At 30.4% G+C, this 17,178-nt stretch overlaps 2 protein-coding genes and 1 non-coding gene across 3 annotated transcripts; 2 read left to right on the plus strand and 1 right to left on the minus strand.

Annotated features, from left to right (window-relative positions):
- The first annotated feature begins 2,460 nt into the window (after positions 1 to 2,460).
- Positions 2,461 to 4,913, plus strand: LOC107904954 (tubby-like F-box protein 6). Its single transcript, XM_041094444.1, has 5 exons — positions 2,461 to 2,873; positions 2,942 to 3,338; positions 3,435 to 3,522; positions 3,770 to 3,902; positions 4,000 to 4,913. The coding sequence occupies exons 1-5, from the start codon at positions 2,614 to 2,616 to the stop codon at positions 4,664 to 4,666; spliced, it is 1,545 nt and encodes a 514-aa protein (XP_040950378.1). The 5' UTR covers positions 2,461 to 2,613; the 3' UTR covers positions 4,667 to 4,913.
- Positions 4,914 to 6,842: 1,929 nt separating this feature from the next.
- On the plus strand, positions 6,843 to 8,896 carry LOC107903124 (protein RADIALIS-like 3). Its single transcript, XM_016829172.2, has 2 exons — positions 6,843 to 7,459; positions 8,627 to 8,896. Exon 1 carries the CDS (start codon positions 7,176 to 7,178, stop codon positions 7,434 to 7,436), a length of 261 nt encoding a protein of 86 aa, XP_016684661.1. The 5' UTR covers positions 6,843 to 7,175; the 3' UTR covers positions 7,437 to 7,459; positions 8,627 to 8,896.
- Positions 8,897 to 9,451: 555 nt separating this feature from the next.
- On the minus strand, positions 9,452 to 9,524 carry TRNAA-AGC (transfer RNA alanine (anticodon AGC)). Its single transcript has one exon. It is a non-coding gene; the product is annotated as a tRNA-Ala (tRNA).
- Between the last annotated feature and the right edge of the window lie 7,654 nt (positions 9,525 to 17,178).

The raw sequence follows: 17,178 nt of genomic DNA on the forward strand, positions 1-17,178 counted from the left end.
TTTACATATATTTTTTTACTCGGATTATGAATATGTCATAATTTAATTAAGAAACTTATATTACTAATATATATTTGTATTATTAAATTTTAATTATATAAGTTCTAATAATATATATGAATTCGAGACCTAAATTTTATGTATGAGACTTAACCTGCTAAAGATAGAGAGTAAGGTTATTAATCTTGTACTAGTGAGTGCATATTTGTGTTCTGATACAAGTATTAATTGGTAATGTTATGTTTGGATGTATCGTTTCAAGTTTATTGATATTTTTACAAATATTATATATATATTATAATTCAATGTTTAGTTTTTCTAATAAATATATCTTATATATAAATATAAATATAACTCAATTATATTAATATAAATATAACTATTTTTGAGAAATTGCATACAAATATATTTATATGCTAATATAAAATATAAAATTATTAATTACATTTAATAACTTAATTTAATGATTATAGTTTAGTTTTAAACGTAATAATAAAAAATAAAATTATTCAAAATTAATTTAAAATATTAAAATCATACAAACACTTTGAAAATCAACAACATTAAAATATTGTATTGACTAATATGCACTAATATGAGAAATGTAACCAATTCCATACCGGTCTTAGTTATATTAATCGATATACACCGTTTCAGTAATAAACCAAAACAATCAATTATCTTTTCTATATTGATAAAAATTTCAATATGTATCAATTGCACCAGCTCATTTCGCCTAATTCTATATGTATCGGTTAAAACATTGTGCATCAACTAATGTATGAATATTGTTAAATATATATAATTACTATTTTTTATTATTTCAATAAATAATAAAAACTTTATCTTGTTAAAAAATACTAAATTTTAACTTTAAGTTTTAACTAACGTAAAGTTTAAAAAAATTAAAATTTACAGTAAAAAAATAAAAAAAATCGATTATTTATATAACAAACAAGCAAAACAAAACAAAACAAAAAACGAAAAAAATATAAATCTCGAAAAGCTTTTAAATTTTAATATACTTAGTATAAATGATCTTATTGTGGATTCTTTTATAATTACGATGTTTACCATATGAGATGTGAGAAGATAATTTTCTTTCTTTATTTTGGATTTGTTAAAACGTAGAATTTTATTTGTAAAATTTATTAACGAATAATTTTATATTTAAAATTTATTTAATTTTTTAAATAATGATATATTAAAATACACTATATTTATAGTACAAAATTTAATAGAAAAATAATACGTCTGCTAATAGGGCAAATGACCAAAAAAAACCCTTTCTTTTCAAAAATTACCGAAATGGGCCAATTAGCTAATTATTTACCGGAATGGTTCATTTTCCGCAAAATCGCGTCCACGTCAGCGCAATGTTAGGGTACGCGCCAGGAAGTCACGTCCACGTCAGTGCGATTTGCTGACGTGGACACAAATAGCGTCCTCCAGGACGCGATTTGCTAACGTGGCATGAACAATTTATGTTTTTTAGCTTGGAAAACTTTGAAAGGCCATAACTTTTCGCTCGGTTGTCCGATTGAGACGATTTTTTTTATTTCGAATAACTTTTTGAGATCTACGCACTGACAAACAACCGAAGGCAGTTTGCCGCACTTTTCATCGAAAAAGATCTTTTTTTGCCCTTAAATTTTGATTTTTTCAGTTCAAAATTGAATTTTGAAACATTCAAATCATTATTTTCCTTATTTATTTGGAGTACAAATTACAACATTCAATATTACATCAATAGCAACAAGTACAAAATTCAATTTTGAACCGAAAAAATTAAAATTTAGGGGCAAAAAATGATCTTTTTTGATGAAAACTGCGACAAACCGCCTTTGGCAGTTTGTCAGCGCGTAGATCTCGAAAAGTTATTCGAAATCAAAAAAAAATCATCTCAATCGGAAAACCGAGCGAAAAGTTATGGCCTTTCAAAGTTTTCTAAGCTAAAAAACATAAACTGTTCATGCGACGTCAGCAAATCGCGTCCTAGAGGGCGCTATTTGTGTCCACGTCAGCAAATCGCACTGACGTGGACGCGATTTCCTGGCGCGTACCCTAACATCGCGCTGACGTGGACGCGATTTCGCGAAAAATAGACCATTCCGATAAATAATTAGCTAATTGGCCTATTTCGATAATTTAAAAAAAAAAGAGTTATTTTTGGTCATTTGCCCTCGCTAATATATATTAACTAATAACTATTTAAATTTTAAACAATGTACCAGTCAAGGCGACCATTTTCGGCATTGAGAACCATGATAAACTTAAATGTCTCCTTTGTATGCCACGTGTCCAGGTGCAATTTGCTGCTAACTCTGAAAATAAAAGGAAAAAAACCCGCCAATTAAATCAATGGACAAGATTGAAAATTAATAAAAACAGAAAATAAAAAGAAATATACTTTTTTTCAAAAATTACAAGTTGTTTAAATTAGAATCAAAGATAAACAGAAAGGAAAAAGGAAAAGAAAAGGGCAGGGCCTTCATTGTGCAGGTAGTCGCCGTCGTAGAGCAGCGGAGAGAGAGGCGGAGATAGAGAGAATGGGAGAGAGAAGATGAACAATTGAACCGCCAATCTTTAAAGAAAGAGAAAAAAAAAAAACGGATGCGAACTTCAAGATTTCTCATCCCATTAGATTCTCTCTCTCTCGGTCTCTTTTTTCTTCTCATTGTTCGGAGATCGTGTACATTCTCCATTTCGCCTCTCCCTATAGCGTTTTCCGATGAATTCGTCTCATTTTTCTGGAAATTTTTAATATTTTCCAACATTTCCTCTTCGCATTTTAAATTTTTTGAAGATTTTCCCTCAAAGGCATCTCTTTCCAATTTGGATCCAATAACAGCAGAAGAACACAAATCTATCAAGTAAACTTCAAACATTTCATCTTTTATCGTTTCCTTTTCACCTATTGTGATCCATCGTTATTTTCCAGCTCTATCAAACCAAAATCAAGAAAAATGCCATTAAAAACTTTTATTCGGGAATTTGGAAACATATCAAATAAAAGTCCAGGGAGGAAAGATAACCATAGGCGTGGACGATCCCATATTGCACCAGAAGCTGCTTCTTCTTCTTCTTCTTCTTCTTCTACGTTATCATTAGCTGGTTCTTCAACTCCAATCATCGAGCAAGGGCAATGGGCAAATTTGCCTCCGGAATTACTTTTAGATATAATACAAAGAGTGGAAACAAAGGAAATATGTTGGCCAGGAAGGAGAGATGTGGTTGCTTGTGCTTCCGTTTGTAAGTCATGGAGGGAAATTACTAAAGAAATTGTTAAAACACCGGAGCAATGTGGCTTCTTCACTTTCCCCATATCTTTAAAGCAGGTGAAGTGTTAATATTCTTTTTTCTTTTTCCTTTTTATTGGAAATTTTCGGTTTGATATTTCGTTTACCGATGTTATTTTCTTGGGGGTGGTTTAGCCTGGACCAAGGGATGCCCCCATTCAATGCTTTATTAGGAGGGAAAGAGAAACTTCAACATATCGATTGCATCTGGGTCTCAGTCCTGGTTAGTTCTCATTTTTCTATCTTTTCTTTACTGAAAATGAGTGTTTTTATTCTTAAAACTGCATGTTAGCTTAGTAATATGTTTACAGGGATGCATTATAATTGTGATTTATGGAATGTACACTTAAAATCAAATCCAAATCATGTATACAATTGCACCAAATTAAAATCCTTGAATTAAAGGACTCATCCTTACGTTTATATAACTGATTTTTATTAATTTTATTTACGAATTTACATTTTTACAGCTTTGTCTGGTGATTTGAGTAAACAGTTGTTGGTAGCGAAGAGAGTTAGAAGGGCTACCTGCACTGATTTTATGATATATTTAAAGGGGGATGATTTCTCAAAATCAAGCAACGATTATATTGGAAAACTTAGGTAAGCTTTTTGATGGGTGAAAATTGTTATTAGTTTTTTCTTCTTTCTTAAGGGTTGGTTAGTTCTTTCTGCAATTTAAAGAGGGAAGCTTTAACAGGTCTAATTTCCTGGGATCCAAGTTCAACATTTTCGAGAGCCAACCTCAATATGATTCTACTGCACAATCCAGTCCTCGATCACGTTGGAAAACTTACTTGAAGTCGGTGCCTCCGAAGGCCCCTAGGATTAGCTTGAACACTGCCAGTATATCTTATGAGCTCAATGTTCTTCGCACCAAAGGTCCAAGGAGATTGAAGTGTATTATGTACTCGATCCCAGTCTCCTCGCTCGAGGAAGGAGGAACTGCTCGAACACCAACGGCATTCGCAAATTTCCCTGATGAGGATCCTTCTCCACCGGTAGATTCCAAAGGAAAGAAGCCACGCATGGGATTCAACTCAACTGTCTGTGGAAAGCCTCCAAAATCAGTGCAAAGTACAGCATTAGCTTTGAAAAATAAAGCTCCTAGATGGCATGAACAGTTGCAGTGTTGGTGCCTAAATTTTAAAGGACGAGTTACCGTTGCTTCTGTAAAGAATTTCCAGTTGGTGGCCGCTGCAGAGCCGGGCCATAACATTGCAGTAGCAGAACAAGACAAAGTGATCCTGCAATTCGGGAAGATTGGCAAGGACATTTTCACCATGGATTATCGTTACCCACTCTCTGCTTTCCAAGCCTTTGCAATCTGCTTGAGCAGCTTCGGTACAAAACCGGTTTGTGAATGACAATCCCTCTTATTCCCTCTACTTATGTGCATGATCATGCTAGTATTTCACAACGATTTGGTTGTACATAATTCTCTCCGGAAGCACTTTAGCTTTTGCCATTTTCATCGGCAACCACTTTTGTTTCTCTGCACATACTAAGTAATGAAGGCTGTACACATGTATTCTATGTTTAGCATCTATCTATTTTCAAACTGCAAGCTCCAGGCTCTCCCACTGAGCAAGTTGCTTCATACATTCCACGACTTATGTTTTATGTCATTCAATATACGAGGGAACTATATTTTATGTTGCCTGGGTTGATCACGTAACCCTGAACCGTCCTTTTCGATTTTGAGTGAAAAGATGCTCATGAGTTTTCCTTCTTCTGCTAGGATTAGAACACTGATTAGAACCCTGCAACCCAGCTTATGAATTTTTTTTTTTTTGAAATATCCTAATCTTATGCAGGGGAAAATTTGAATATGTTAAACTCCCAGGTTTTATTTGTTTTTAACCAATGCTCAAAGTCTATGTTGTTCCAATTTTCATTTTGCTTGAAGTGGCCATGTCTGAAATAAATTCGGACACATCCACGTTCGATTACAACTGAATCCAAGCGATTGGGGTTGTTGTGTCCTTTTTCATTATCTCTGTTTTTTGTTCCAGAGTTGCAACGGCAAGAAGTTTAAATATTAGTCCTTAGCTGTGGTTTTCATGTTGAACCCTTTATTGCTGCTTTTTCCTGCGTTCTTTTGCAACCTTCTTTATTTCTTTCCCTTCCCCTCTGAGAAATCTATGTCTAACCTATGCCTGTATCTTCTCTATTCAAGTTAAAGACCAAGCCAAATTATTGGACTGGTGTCAAAATTCCAACATAAATAAATGAAAAAAATTTTATCACTTCAAATTGAACCTACAAGATTGAACTATACCACTCTATTGGTTCTTGTTTGGAGCAAAATCATGCTTTCTTACTATGTTCAAGTAGATCCAAAAATAATATAAACATGTTTCCAAAACTAGTATTACTTGCTTTATTCATGGATTCCCTCAAAGTGTGGTCCTCTTATCGTGCCCCTTTAAGATCCAAATGAGTTAACGGCTATATGAGTGGAGTAGACTCCACCAAGTGCTCAAAAGGCACTGATCTTTTGTTCTGGCATTCAAAATCCCATACTAATTTTAAAATTGTTCTTATATGTTTTAATTATATAAAAATTTATAATTTCAGAATGGATTGAGAGATCAATCTAGACGAGATAAATTCAAAATTATATACATAAAAATTGAATCAGAGTCCAAACAAATTTCACAGTTTCAATCAATCCTAAGAGAAAGACCCATTGGCAACAGTTTCCCACAAAGCAAACTAATGGGAAGGAACTAACTCACGGCCCACTGGCACAACTTTATCATCAAACAAAGACTCGAGAATTTAATCAAATCCCTTTCCATCTACAGCATTCTCAACAGCTAGCATCATCAGGTCACATTTATCATTAATTCTAGGCTACTAGCATTATTTTTCACAATATTATTATGAAAAAAAAGAACAAGTTCAATATAAATATTTCTCTTTCAAAAATATATATTAATTACCTAGTTGCCAAATTACAGAAGAAAATTTCATCTTCCCACTCAGGAAAAAGGAAATGGCAGAATATGTTACTGTATATTTTGGGGGTTTTAAAATGTATGGTGGAGGATTATATTTTGGAGCATCTATGGTGATGGGGTAGACTGTTTTGGGATCTAATCCCCACCATCCGATAAATTCTCAAAGAAGTCAACTTGATCCAATAAAAAACAAGAACAAAGAACTAGACTTTCATAAAGAGTCAGTTCTATGACACTTGATTCCTGTCCATCAAAAGCATTTGCTTAAGCAAGCGAATCATATCTTGTTTTAACCCTAAATATTCCCCAACTTACAATGAAATAGCAATCTACTTCGGCTTAAAAATTCTAAATTCGATTTTTATTGAGTTGAATTGTTTGATCCATTGAACGAGTCAAATTTAAATATTTTTTAACACCATAAAATAAACTTGCAAGTTTAATCAATTTGTTATATTTTTAATTAACATTAAAAAACTTTAATTCGATTTAAAACTCACATTGAAATATAGATAAACAAGTCTAATCAAGTAAAATTAAACAATTCAGTCATTATCTTGAATTAAGCTCAACTTGATTAAATTTAAATCGAATTTCTAGCTCCTCTTAATCACTTAAAATAGATTCAACTTGGTTACACCGCTACCCACCACAGATGTTGGCTCTTTATAAGTAGCAAGCATAACAAGTTGTTACCTGTACCAGCTCCTTGATTGAGGCAGCAATCTAGTTTCCCTTGATAGGTAGCTTCTTTCTCTTTTGTTAGTTGCTCTCCTTTTAAGGGTCTAATCTTTGATAGACAAAACATTCTTCGTTTCCAACTTTTTTGTTCACTTCGCATCCAACACATCTAAGCTTTTATTTCCACATTCTTGTTTGTTTTTGACTCATCCCCCTAAGTGCAACAACAATGTCGTCAAGTTCTAAGACTTCTTCACGTGATTCTAACTCCTACTGGACTCCAAAGCAAAACAAACTGTTTGAAAAGGCACTCGCTGTATATGACAGGGACACTCCGGACCGCTGGCAAAAAGTGGCAGCAGCTGTTGGTAATAAAACACCCGAGGAAGTGCGAAGGCACTATGAGATCTTAGTGACGGATGTCAACCATATTGAATCTGGTCAAATCCCTATACCCGATTATGAAAGCACTGGGAACAACAGTAGATGAACTGCTGCTGATATGAGTGAAAGGTAAGAGTATCAATGATTTTCTCTCCTTTGCAAACTTAATACTTGCTACTACCTCTTTGATAGAATCTTTGCTAGTAGATGAACTCAGATATGGATGTAAGTGTCGGATAAGAGCATGTTTATGACCATATCCTTGTATTCATGTCTCGACACGAATAATTAAAAAAAATAAAGGGTCGGATCAATCTAGACTTGCACTGCTCTAAAATTTCAACAATAAACTATACAAAAATTAATATTCAACCAGCCATCTTTTTTAAGACTTCCTTTGCAATCAATGCCAAATGCTGTCAACTGATGGCAGGGCAGGGACCCTAGGTCTTTGTAAAGCTAGTAGGAATATTAAAAACCTGATAAAACTTTCATATATATGATAATCCAAAAAGATTATGATTTATTATGTTGATGAACATTTCAAATACCATGGATTCTAGAAGACACCCCTAACATGAAACATAGACTCGTCCTCAAGCTCCAAAACCCAGCATATAACAGTAAGAAAAAGACGTCAGGGATTTCTAATTCTTCCTTCCTAAATAAATTATCTGACCCTTTGCTTGCTCCCCTTTTCGGCCACGCTGGAAATCATTTAAAGAATGTTATTATCAAGTGTTCTCTTCTTCTGGCTAGCTGGGAATCATGGTATGGTTTAAATCCTATGATAAGTATATAATTCAAGCATGAACTCCATATCATATAATAAATGAACTTTCTTTTTCAAAGGAAAAAAAATATCCATGTTAATGTAATGGATAGCCCTTGTTTAATTAACTTTAAAACTTGACAACCCTCTATAACCCTTCATTAATAATTCATTGACTTCCTCTAATGTCATGACACTGTTTTTCTTAGATCATGAAGCAATGCCCAATATTTCAGCTAAAAACAAATAATTTCCATAATATAACATAGATCATTTGCACTTGCTCCTCCGCTAATAATCCAATTTTCCTAAAGGCAGGATACCTCATACCTATATATGTTACTCCCCGTCATATTTTAATACAAACATAATATTCCTAAAAAATTATATTATTGTACTCATATCTAATATATGTTGAACACTGAGTATTGAGCACAAATACTTAAATAAATTTTGAAGGGTTAAAAAAAGGTAAATTTATTCTTCAATTCTCTTAGCTCTTGTTTTTCTTAAATCTTCCACAGGTTTATGAAGGTAATCTATAGCTACAATGAAGCAAAAGTTTCAGCTACATTATTGTCAAAAGATGAGTAAAGACTATATGTGTAAGTATAAATATAAAGAAATCGGGAATCGGATCGTGATTCTCCCTTACCTATGGCTCCTAAGTGTGTATGGATTGTATGTTATTTCGAGTCAGATCGTTAACATAACAAAAAATTGAGATCTATAATTATCAAAGCTTGTAAGTACTGTACTCGATTTTATACTTAATGTACTGGTATTTCTTGTAATTTTTTATGTATTTTCCTATTGAATTCCTTGCCTTGTTTGTTTCCAGAGAAAAGCCAAAAGAAAAAAAAGAAAAACAAACGTGTAATACTTAAATCACTGGATAAAGATTGGATTAGAGAGTTAAGAATGAAGCGATCAGCATCAAAAGATATAGTACAAAATATTAGTAATAATCAACGTAGAAAAATGAAACCTCACTGATCAAAATGAAAATAAACATAAAATCATGGCGATTCGAGTTTAAGGAATTAAACGCAATATTTCATCATTATTCAATCATATAACGTCACTGAAAGAGAACCTTAAACAGCTTACCTAGTTCAGTTCCAGCCTCCAAAATCTGAAGAGAGAACCAATCCAGTAATTAACTGAAAATATTGTTTTAAATCTGGATCAGAAAGAGAATGATTTGAGAAAATTAGAAAATAATTTGTCATTTTTGCATATTTGATTTTGCGAGGAAAAGAGAATCGCCGTTTTACCTTTTTAAGCAAGTGGAAGGCGGGAAAAGCCGAAAAGGTTTGTTTACTTTTCAAATAGGGAAAAAATAACAATGGAGATGCGGGGTATCGATCCCCGTACCTCTCGCATGCTAAGCGAGCGCTCTACCATCTGAGCTACATCCCCTTGATATTTACTGTTCCCATTATAGTTTTAATCAACCTAATTTGTTTTGAATTCCTAATCTGCCCCTGGAAGGATATAATATATTTATTAAATCAATGGTGGTCTACTTAATTGGTCACCGAACTTTTACAACGCTTTCATTTTGGTCACAAAAATGAAATCTTTACAATTTCATCACTCGACTTTTATGGCACATTCATTTTAGTCACCCAACCATTAAATCTCTAATGGTAATTAACTTGTACAGGTCACATTATGTTCACATTTTCATTTTGGGACCTAAAAAATATCATTTTTATAATATTGATCGAGTTAAAAAAAACATTAAGGATTAAAGTGAAAAAGCGGCATAAACTAAAATAATACTTTAAAAATTGTCAAATTGTACTTGTTTACCCCTTGTCGAAAATTCTAAATTTCTTTATTTTTTTAATATTGAAATTTTAAATTTCAAAACATCAAAATCAATTAAACAAGTTATTGAAAATTTTTTGTCCCTTAAAATTTTAAATTTCAAAATATAATATTAACTTATTTGTTACTGTAACCTTCTAAATTTTAAATTTTCATTTTAATTAATTTTAATATTACAGTAACAAATCGGTTAACATTATGTTTTGAAATTTAAAATTTTAAGGATAAAAAACTTTGAGGCTAATTTATTAGGATGTGCTGAAAAAAATAAAAAAGAGAAATTATTCTATTTTTATTTTTTAAATTCTCCAATCTATGTTGTTTTTGCAGAGAGAAAGGAAAATGTGTTCACTAAAAACTAATAAATTAGCTTTTTTGGTGAGATGGTTAAATGTTAGTATTTTTGTCCTTAAGTCCCGAGTTCAATTCTTCTCCTACTCACATTTCTATTTTTTATTTCATGTTGTTTTAGACTTTTTATTATTATTAATTAATATTTTTGACACATTAGTTTTTTTTGTTAGATGATTAGATAATTGTGATTTCATCCTTAAGTCCTAAGTTCAACAAGCATGTTAGATATATTGTTTTCAATTTTTTTTATTTTTAATTCATCTATTTTATTTATAAAATTAAATAATAAATATGTAATTATTTTTTAAAAACATTAACTAACTCTTTAGATATATTTTTTCTTTATATATAATATTTATACGTCAAATATTTATTTTCTCCACCTATATTGTGGAGTTATGGTGATTTCTAATATTGTAAAATCAAATAATTATTTCAAATATCATTATTATTTCAAATATAGTTGATTTTCATCCACATTGTGTGTATGGAATTCCAAATGTTTTTATATGTGAAACATTTCAAATAATTATTTCAAATACACATACAAAAATATATAACATGTCAATTTACTACACTCATGATATGGATTGAAAGATAAATATTACACACATAAAAATCATATTTACTAAAAATAATGATATTTGCAATAATCATTTAATTTTATAAATAAAAGAGTTATTAATTAAAAAGAATAAAAAGTTTGAAACAACATGAAATAAAAAATATATATTAAAATACTTATAAAAAGAATCGAACTTAGGACTCAAATATGAAATCACAATTATCTAACTATCTAACCAAAAATAATAATATGTTAAAACTGTTAATTAAAAATAAAAAAATACAAATGTGAGTAGGAGAGAAATTGAACCCGGGACTCAAAGAAAAAACACTAACATTTAACCTTTTGATAATTTAGCTAATAAATTTTAAAAAAAAAACATAGTTTCTCAAAAAAAAATTTCAGCATATACTGATAAATTAGCCAAAATTTTAAACAATCTATTTAGGCTGTGTTTGATAAGGGAAAACCAATTCCGGAATTGGTTTTACACGTTTTCCAGTGTTTGATAGCAGGAAAATATTTTCCTTTTGTAAAACCAATTCCGCAACACGGGAAAACCTATTACAAATTTGGGGAAAATGTCTTACGCTTTTGAACTCGGTAAGACATTTTCCAGAAAATGACGCCTTCTTTTCCCCTTTCCCCTTTCCCCTTTCCCTTCCCCTTCCCTTTTCCCTTCCATTTGGGTTGCAAATCAGTTTGGTCAATGACCTCTTCCGGTTCCTCCTTAATCCAGGTAAGGCTCCTTCTTCTTCTATTCTTCATTCCTTTTTCTTCTTCTGTTCTTCATCTTCTCTTCTCAGCATATTCTATTTTGTTTCCTGTCTTTCTCTCTTTCTCAGGCAAATTTACCATGAATCCTTTGCCGGGTCTTGGCTTAAGGCGATGGTCGTTCTTTGATTTCTAACATTTTTATTTTAATGAATTATGCTGATTGTCATCAAATTGAGAGAAAGTATAGTAGCCGATGAAGATTACAGATTATCTATTGGGCTATTCGCCTCCTATTTGGGCGACTTTTCTTGCTGGATGATATTTTGGTTATATTTTGGTTATATACAGATGGTTGATTATGTCATTTAAGCATACATTCTTCATAAATCTCCCCTTGAAAAAGAAAAAAGAAAAAAGAACTTTCTTCAGTTAAATGGTGTTATTCAATGACTACTTTTTTTTACTATGCAGGGTGCTGTATACGCCATAGATATGATTATGGAGCCATCATCCTACTAGGTAATCATTTTGGATTTGGTTTTAGCTATTACACAAGCTTCTGAATATAAAATGCTAACATCACACAACTTACTTTTTTTTTTTGATAAATCACACAACTTACTATCAAATGAATATACAAGGGAACATCTTTGTGGCTAATGTCTAATCCCTTGCTCAAATTACCAGTGATGCCATGGACTTGTGATAGTTCACTATTTGTCTGCTAGGTGAGCAGATATGGAAGAGAGCAAAGCTCTTCCCCAAAACGTAGATGGATAGGATAAGATGTGGACTAGGGTAATCTTTTATATGAAACAGAGTATTCATTGATGGTTTATTGCATTGCCTCTAGTGAGATTCATAGGCATCTTCACTAAATGTATATCATATGATAACCAGTTGGGTTTGGTTTAAGTCTAGAACTGTTTTCTACTGTTGCTTTGTGCATTTTTTGGCTAGGATGAGTTGTACAGGGCAAGTAAAACAAATCTTTAGCTTCTGAGAATTCCCTATTTCTTTTTCTGAAGAATTTTGTCAGCTCTACTTGATTGTACCAAAGCATCAAACTTGTATAAATATGTGAAGCAATGCCCCTAGAAATGTGCAGATGTTACTATTAGCTAGTAGCTGCACTTCCTTAGACTCTTCTATTAGATGTTTTCGTACCAAAGTTCAGCAGTATAACAGTCTGACGCCATATATTTATTTAACTAAAATATGGCTTGTGATATTTTGTTGCATTTGAGGTAATGTTCTTAATAACATTAAGAAAATGATAGTAATTATCCCCTTTCTTTTTAATGCATATTTAAATGGAAATGGTTTTTTGTGATCAAGATGAAAAGAATAGAGCACATATTTCGAAGTGGCTAAGGTTATCCATTAGAATGTATTGAAGTTTTAAAGGAAAGGATTAAACAAATTATACCAAATGATATAACCCCTAAATGATATAATCCAGTTTGAAATGTATGTAACATACTCTGTCAAAAGTTCTAAGAGCAAGATTGTGAGGTTCAATGAGCCTAAGTGGACAATACCTCTGTCAAAAGTTCTAAGAGCAAGTTTGCAGCCTCTTTCTTCTACAGAAGGAGGAGTGCAGTTAAAATTGTGAATGAGAGGTTTATATTTGATCGATTTCTGTCTTTTTCTTCTATAATTTTCTGGCCTTATGATGCGGGGAACCTTATTGAACCCCATATTCTTTTAGGGAAATATAGTCATTTTTCTCATGTTGTACTAGCTGAACTGTATTGTTCTTTTATATATGTGCTGCTATAATTTTACCGGGTTGTTATACATTATCTTAACTCACACAACTTGTACCTAATGCAAATGTCTATATATACATGACAAACACATTCTAAACATGAAAATATGAGTTGCATTTTACTAATATCTCTTGCGACTGGTGCCTGATGTGATGTCCATATATCCAAACATGAAAATGTTGGTTCCAATTTACATATCATGAAGATGGTAGTTATATAATTTTACATTCATGTGTTTTTGTGTGATTGCAGATCAATGATGGTTTTGCTGAGGGGAAAGACCTGGTTGTGTCTGTTATGTCTGCAATGGGGGAAGAGCAGATCTGTGCTCTCAAAGACATTGGTCCTAAGTAGTTTCAAATTCATTTATTGCAAATCTTAGATGGAACCATAAAAGACTTTGGCAATACTAAATGCGGTTTTGATGTTTTGTTTTGGGTTTGGATAGAAAAAGGAGAACAACAATATAACTAGTTTCTTGTTGTGCTATGGATTACTATTTTGCTTCTCTTTTTCAATAATTTTTATTATCTCGTCTTTATTTTTTGTGTTGGTAACATTTAAATTCTAGCTTTTAATTGCATATTACAGTTGCATTAATTACCCAATATATATTAATGTAGCAATTTAAGTTTGACATATCATTTAGTACGAGTTAATACAATATACTAGTTTTTTTTAAAAATGAAGTTTTCTAATAATTACAGTATTTTTTATTTTAATTTAAATCCCATGTTAAATATATGTATCACAAGAATCAGATTGGATAAAAGTAGAATCAAATTAATATAAAATTTAAATACAAATAAATGTTTTAATAATGAAGAAGTAAAATCAAATAGGTATAATCTACAAATAGATGAATATTTGGAATTTAATTAGATAAAACTTTTATTAATAAAAAATTTATTTATAAATAAATCATTGCAATATGTGTAAAAATAATTTAAAATATAAAAATTTATTAATATGTATATAAATTTATTAATATATGTAAAAACAACTTTTCCGGAAAATATTTTCAAGAAATCTGTCAAACAGCAGAAAATATTTTACACAGATTCAATCAAACACCAAAAAATATTTTCCAGTAAATCATTTTACAGAAAAGTAAAACATTTTCCAGAAACCATTTTACGGAAAACATTTTACTGCCAATCAAACAGATAATTGAATTTTATGTTTGGAAATTTAGAATTTCAATATTGAAAAGAAAAATTCTACAATGTGACAAACAAGTAGAGGTGATCATGGACCGGGTCGGGTTCGGGCTGGGCCCAAGTAAAATTTTAGTCCCATTTTCTAGGCCCGACCCCGCCCGAAATATGGGCCTAAAAATTTGTCCAAGCCCGGCCCGAGAGAAAATTGCTAAGCCCGAGCCCGGCCCGGCCCATATTAAATATATATATTTGATTAGAAATAATATATATTTAATATAAAATTCGAGCCGAGCTGGGTCGGGCCAAAAAAGTTTTACCCAAGGCTCGGCCCGTTTTCTAAAGCGGCCTCATTTTTTTGCCCAAACCTATATTTCAAGCCTATATTTTTACCCGAACCCTCCCATTTTTCAGGTGAGCCGTCGGGCCGAGCCAAGTAGCCCAACCCATGATCACCTCTACAAACAAGTATAATTTTACAAATTTTTAATGAATTATTTTAGTTTTTAGTGTTTTTTCACTTTAGTCCTTAATTTTTTTACCCCAATCAATACTTCAAAAAAAAATCTTTTAAATGACTAAAATGAAAACGACCTAAAAGCTGGATGACCAAAATGAAAATATGAACATGATGTGGTGCGTACAAGTTAACTATTATTAGAGATTTAACGGTTGGGTGATTAAAATGAAAATGTACTAAAAGTTGAATGATGAAATTGTAAAGATTTCCTTTTAAGTGACAAAAATAAAAATACCCTAAAAATTGGATCACCAACTAAATAGTTTACCCTTAAATCAATTCTAAAGCATTTGAAAGCTAGATGATTGACACGCATTCCATAATTAATTTTAGCTAGTGATGTGACATGCTATTCTCCCTATTACTTTTTTCAAAGATCAATATTGATATTGATTTTTTTTACTTTTATATATTCAATTATATAATCACCGGATTTAATGTATTAACAATAAATAATATTAATTATTAATAATAGGTACGATTTTAAATTAATTATCACTTAACGAGTATTATAATTATATACTGTTTAAATTTAAGATTTATCATTATAAGTAACATTTAATATTTAACACTTTTAGTTAAGTAGCATATGAAGAAAATTATTGAGAAGAGAACAGAGTATTAAAGTAGTAGGAATTCAAAGAAGAAATATCGAGTCATGTTCAAATAACAATGATACTTAAAAAGATAAATGGCCATTTTAATCGACGATGATGTAATATTATAATATTTATGTATAACTCGCTTATTTAGTTAAATTTATATATAATATGAAGTTTATTTCAAATTCATCATTTTCCGCTTTCCCCTATCATTTTGTTGTTTGATAAGAATGTTTCATGTTATAATTGTATGCTTAGGGGCGAAATCAGAAAAATTTTTTAGGGGACTAAAATTAAATTGTAACTTTTACAATAGTAAAAATGTAATTTTATCATTTTAATAGCTTATATCTTTATAATTTTTAAAGGATTAAATCAAATTTTTATCATTTTTAGAGAGCCAAAATGTAATTTTGCTTTTACTAATTTTAAATTTTAAAAAATTTAAAGGGCCTAAATGAAAATTTTTTATTTTAGGGGGGTTGGGACACTTGCCAACCCCCCAATTACGTCCCTGTGTATGCTATTATTAATTTTAATTTTATTTTATGCTATTTTAATCACTATTATTATACTTATAGTTTTATAAAAATATATATTTTACAATAATAAATTTTTTGTTGATGCAATAGAAATTATACACACTTTTAACATCAACATAAAATTCATAAGAGTAAATAGAATTATTGAAAGAGCAATTAAGTGTGTTATGTATATAAGCACTTTTAACAAATTTTAAAATATTAATTTGTTTTACTTTCAAAAATATTATTATTTATTTAATAAACTATTTTTATGAATTTGACATCATCATAAAATGCAAATTAGTTTAAAATTTTAAATATTTTTACTTTGATATTAAAATCAAAGGCTTTCATGAGTAAAAATTACAGGTCATAAGCTTATTTAACTAAAAAAACATAAGCATAAAATGTAAATTAGTTTGAAGTTTTAAAATATTTTTACTTCAATATTAAAATCAAATGCTTTCATGATTAAAAATTATAAGTTGCGGGCTTATTTAACTATAAAAATAGCATAAGGACTAGTTTAAACAAAGTATATTAGTTTAAGGCCTTTCTTAGTATATTAGCCTAATAGTCTAGATATATACAAACAATGTGGATAAAACAAATTGTGTAATAAAATCAAAATGTACAAAAACGTCAAATTAAAGATTTGGTTAAAATAGTAAATAAAAGATTTTTATAAATGTTGGTGTCATGGATTTAAACTTTCACATTTGCATTTTTTTTTTGGTTTCTTTTATAAAGAAAAACAAGAAAAAAATAAAAGTATCCTCATAACAATATAACTTATTTAAAATATGTAAAATTATTTCAGTAATTTATTTAACTGAGTTGGTGTCAAATTGACTTGTAATATTATTTCAATCACACTTAACTAATAGTTTAGATAATGCAGTGCCTCTTATGAAAATTTTACTAAAATTTATAACATATATAATATAATATAAACATATGACATTAAAAAATATTCATATTATAATATCTATTTTAATTATATAAAGGGTTATAGTAGAAAATTGCCAC

This window comes from Gossypium hirsutum, chromosome D05 (assembly GCF_007990345.1).
Source record: "Gossypium hirsutum isolate 1008001.06 chromosome D05, Gossypium_hirsutum_v2.1, whole genome shotgun sequence".
Taxonomy (NCBI): Eukaryota; Viridiplantae; Streptophyta; class Magnoliopsida; order Malvales; family Malvaceae; genus Gossypium; species Gossypium hirsutum.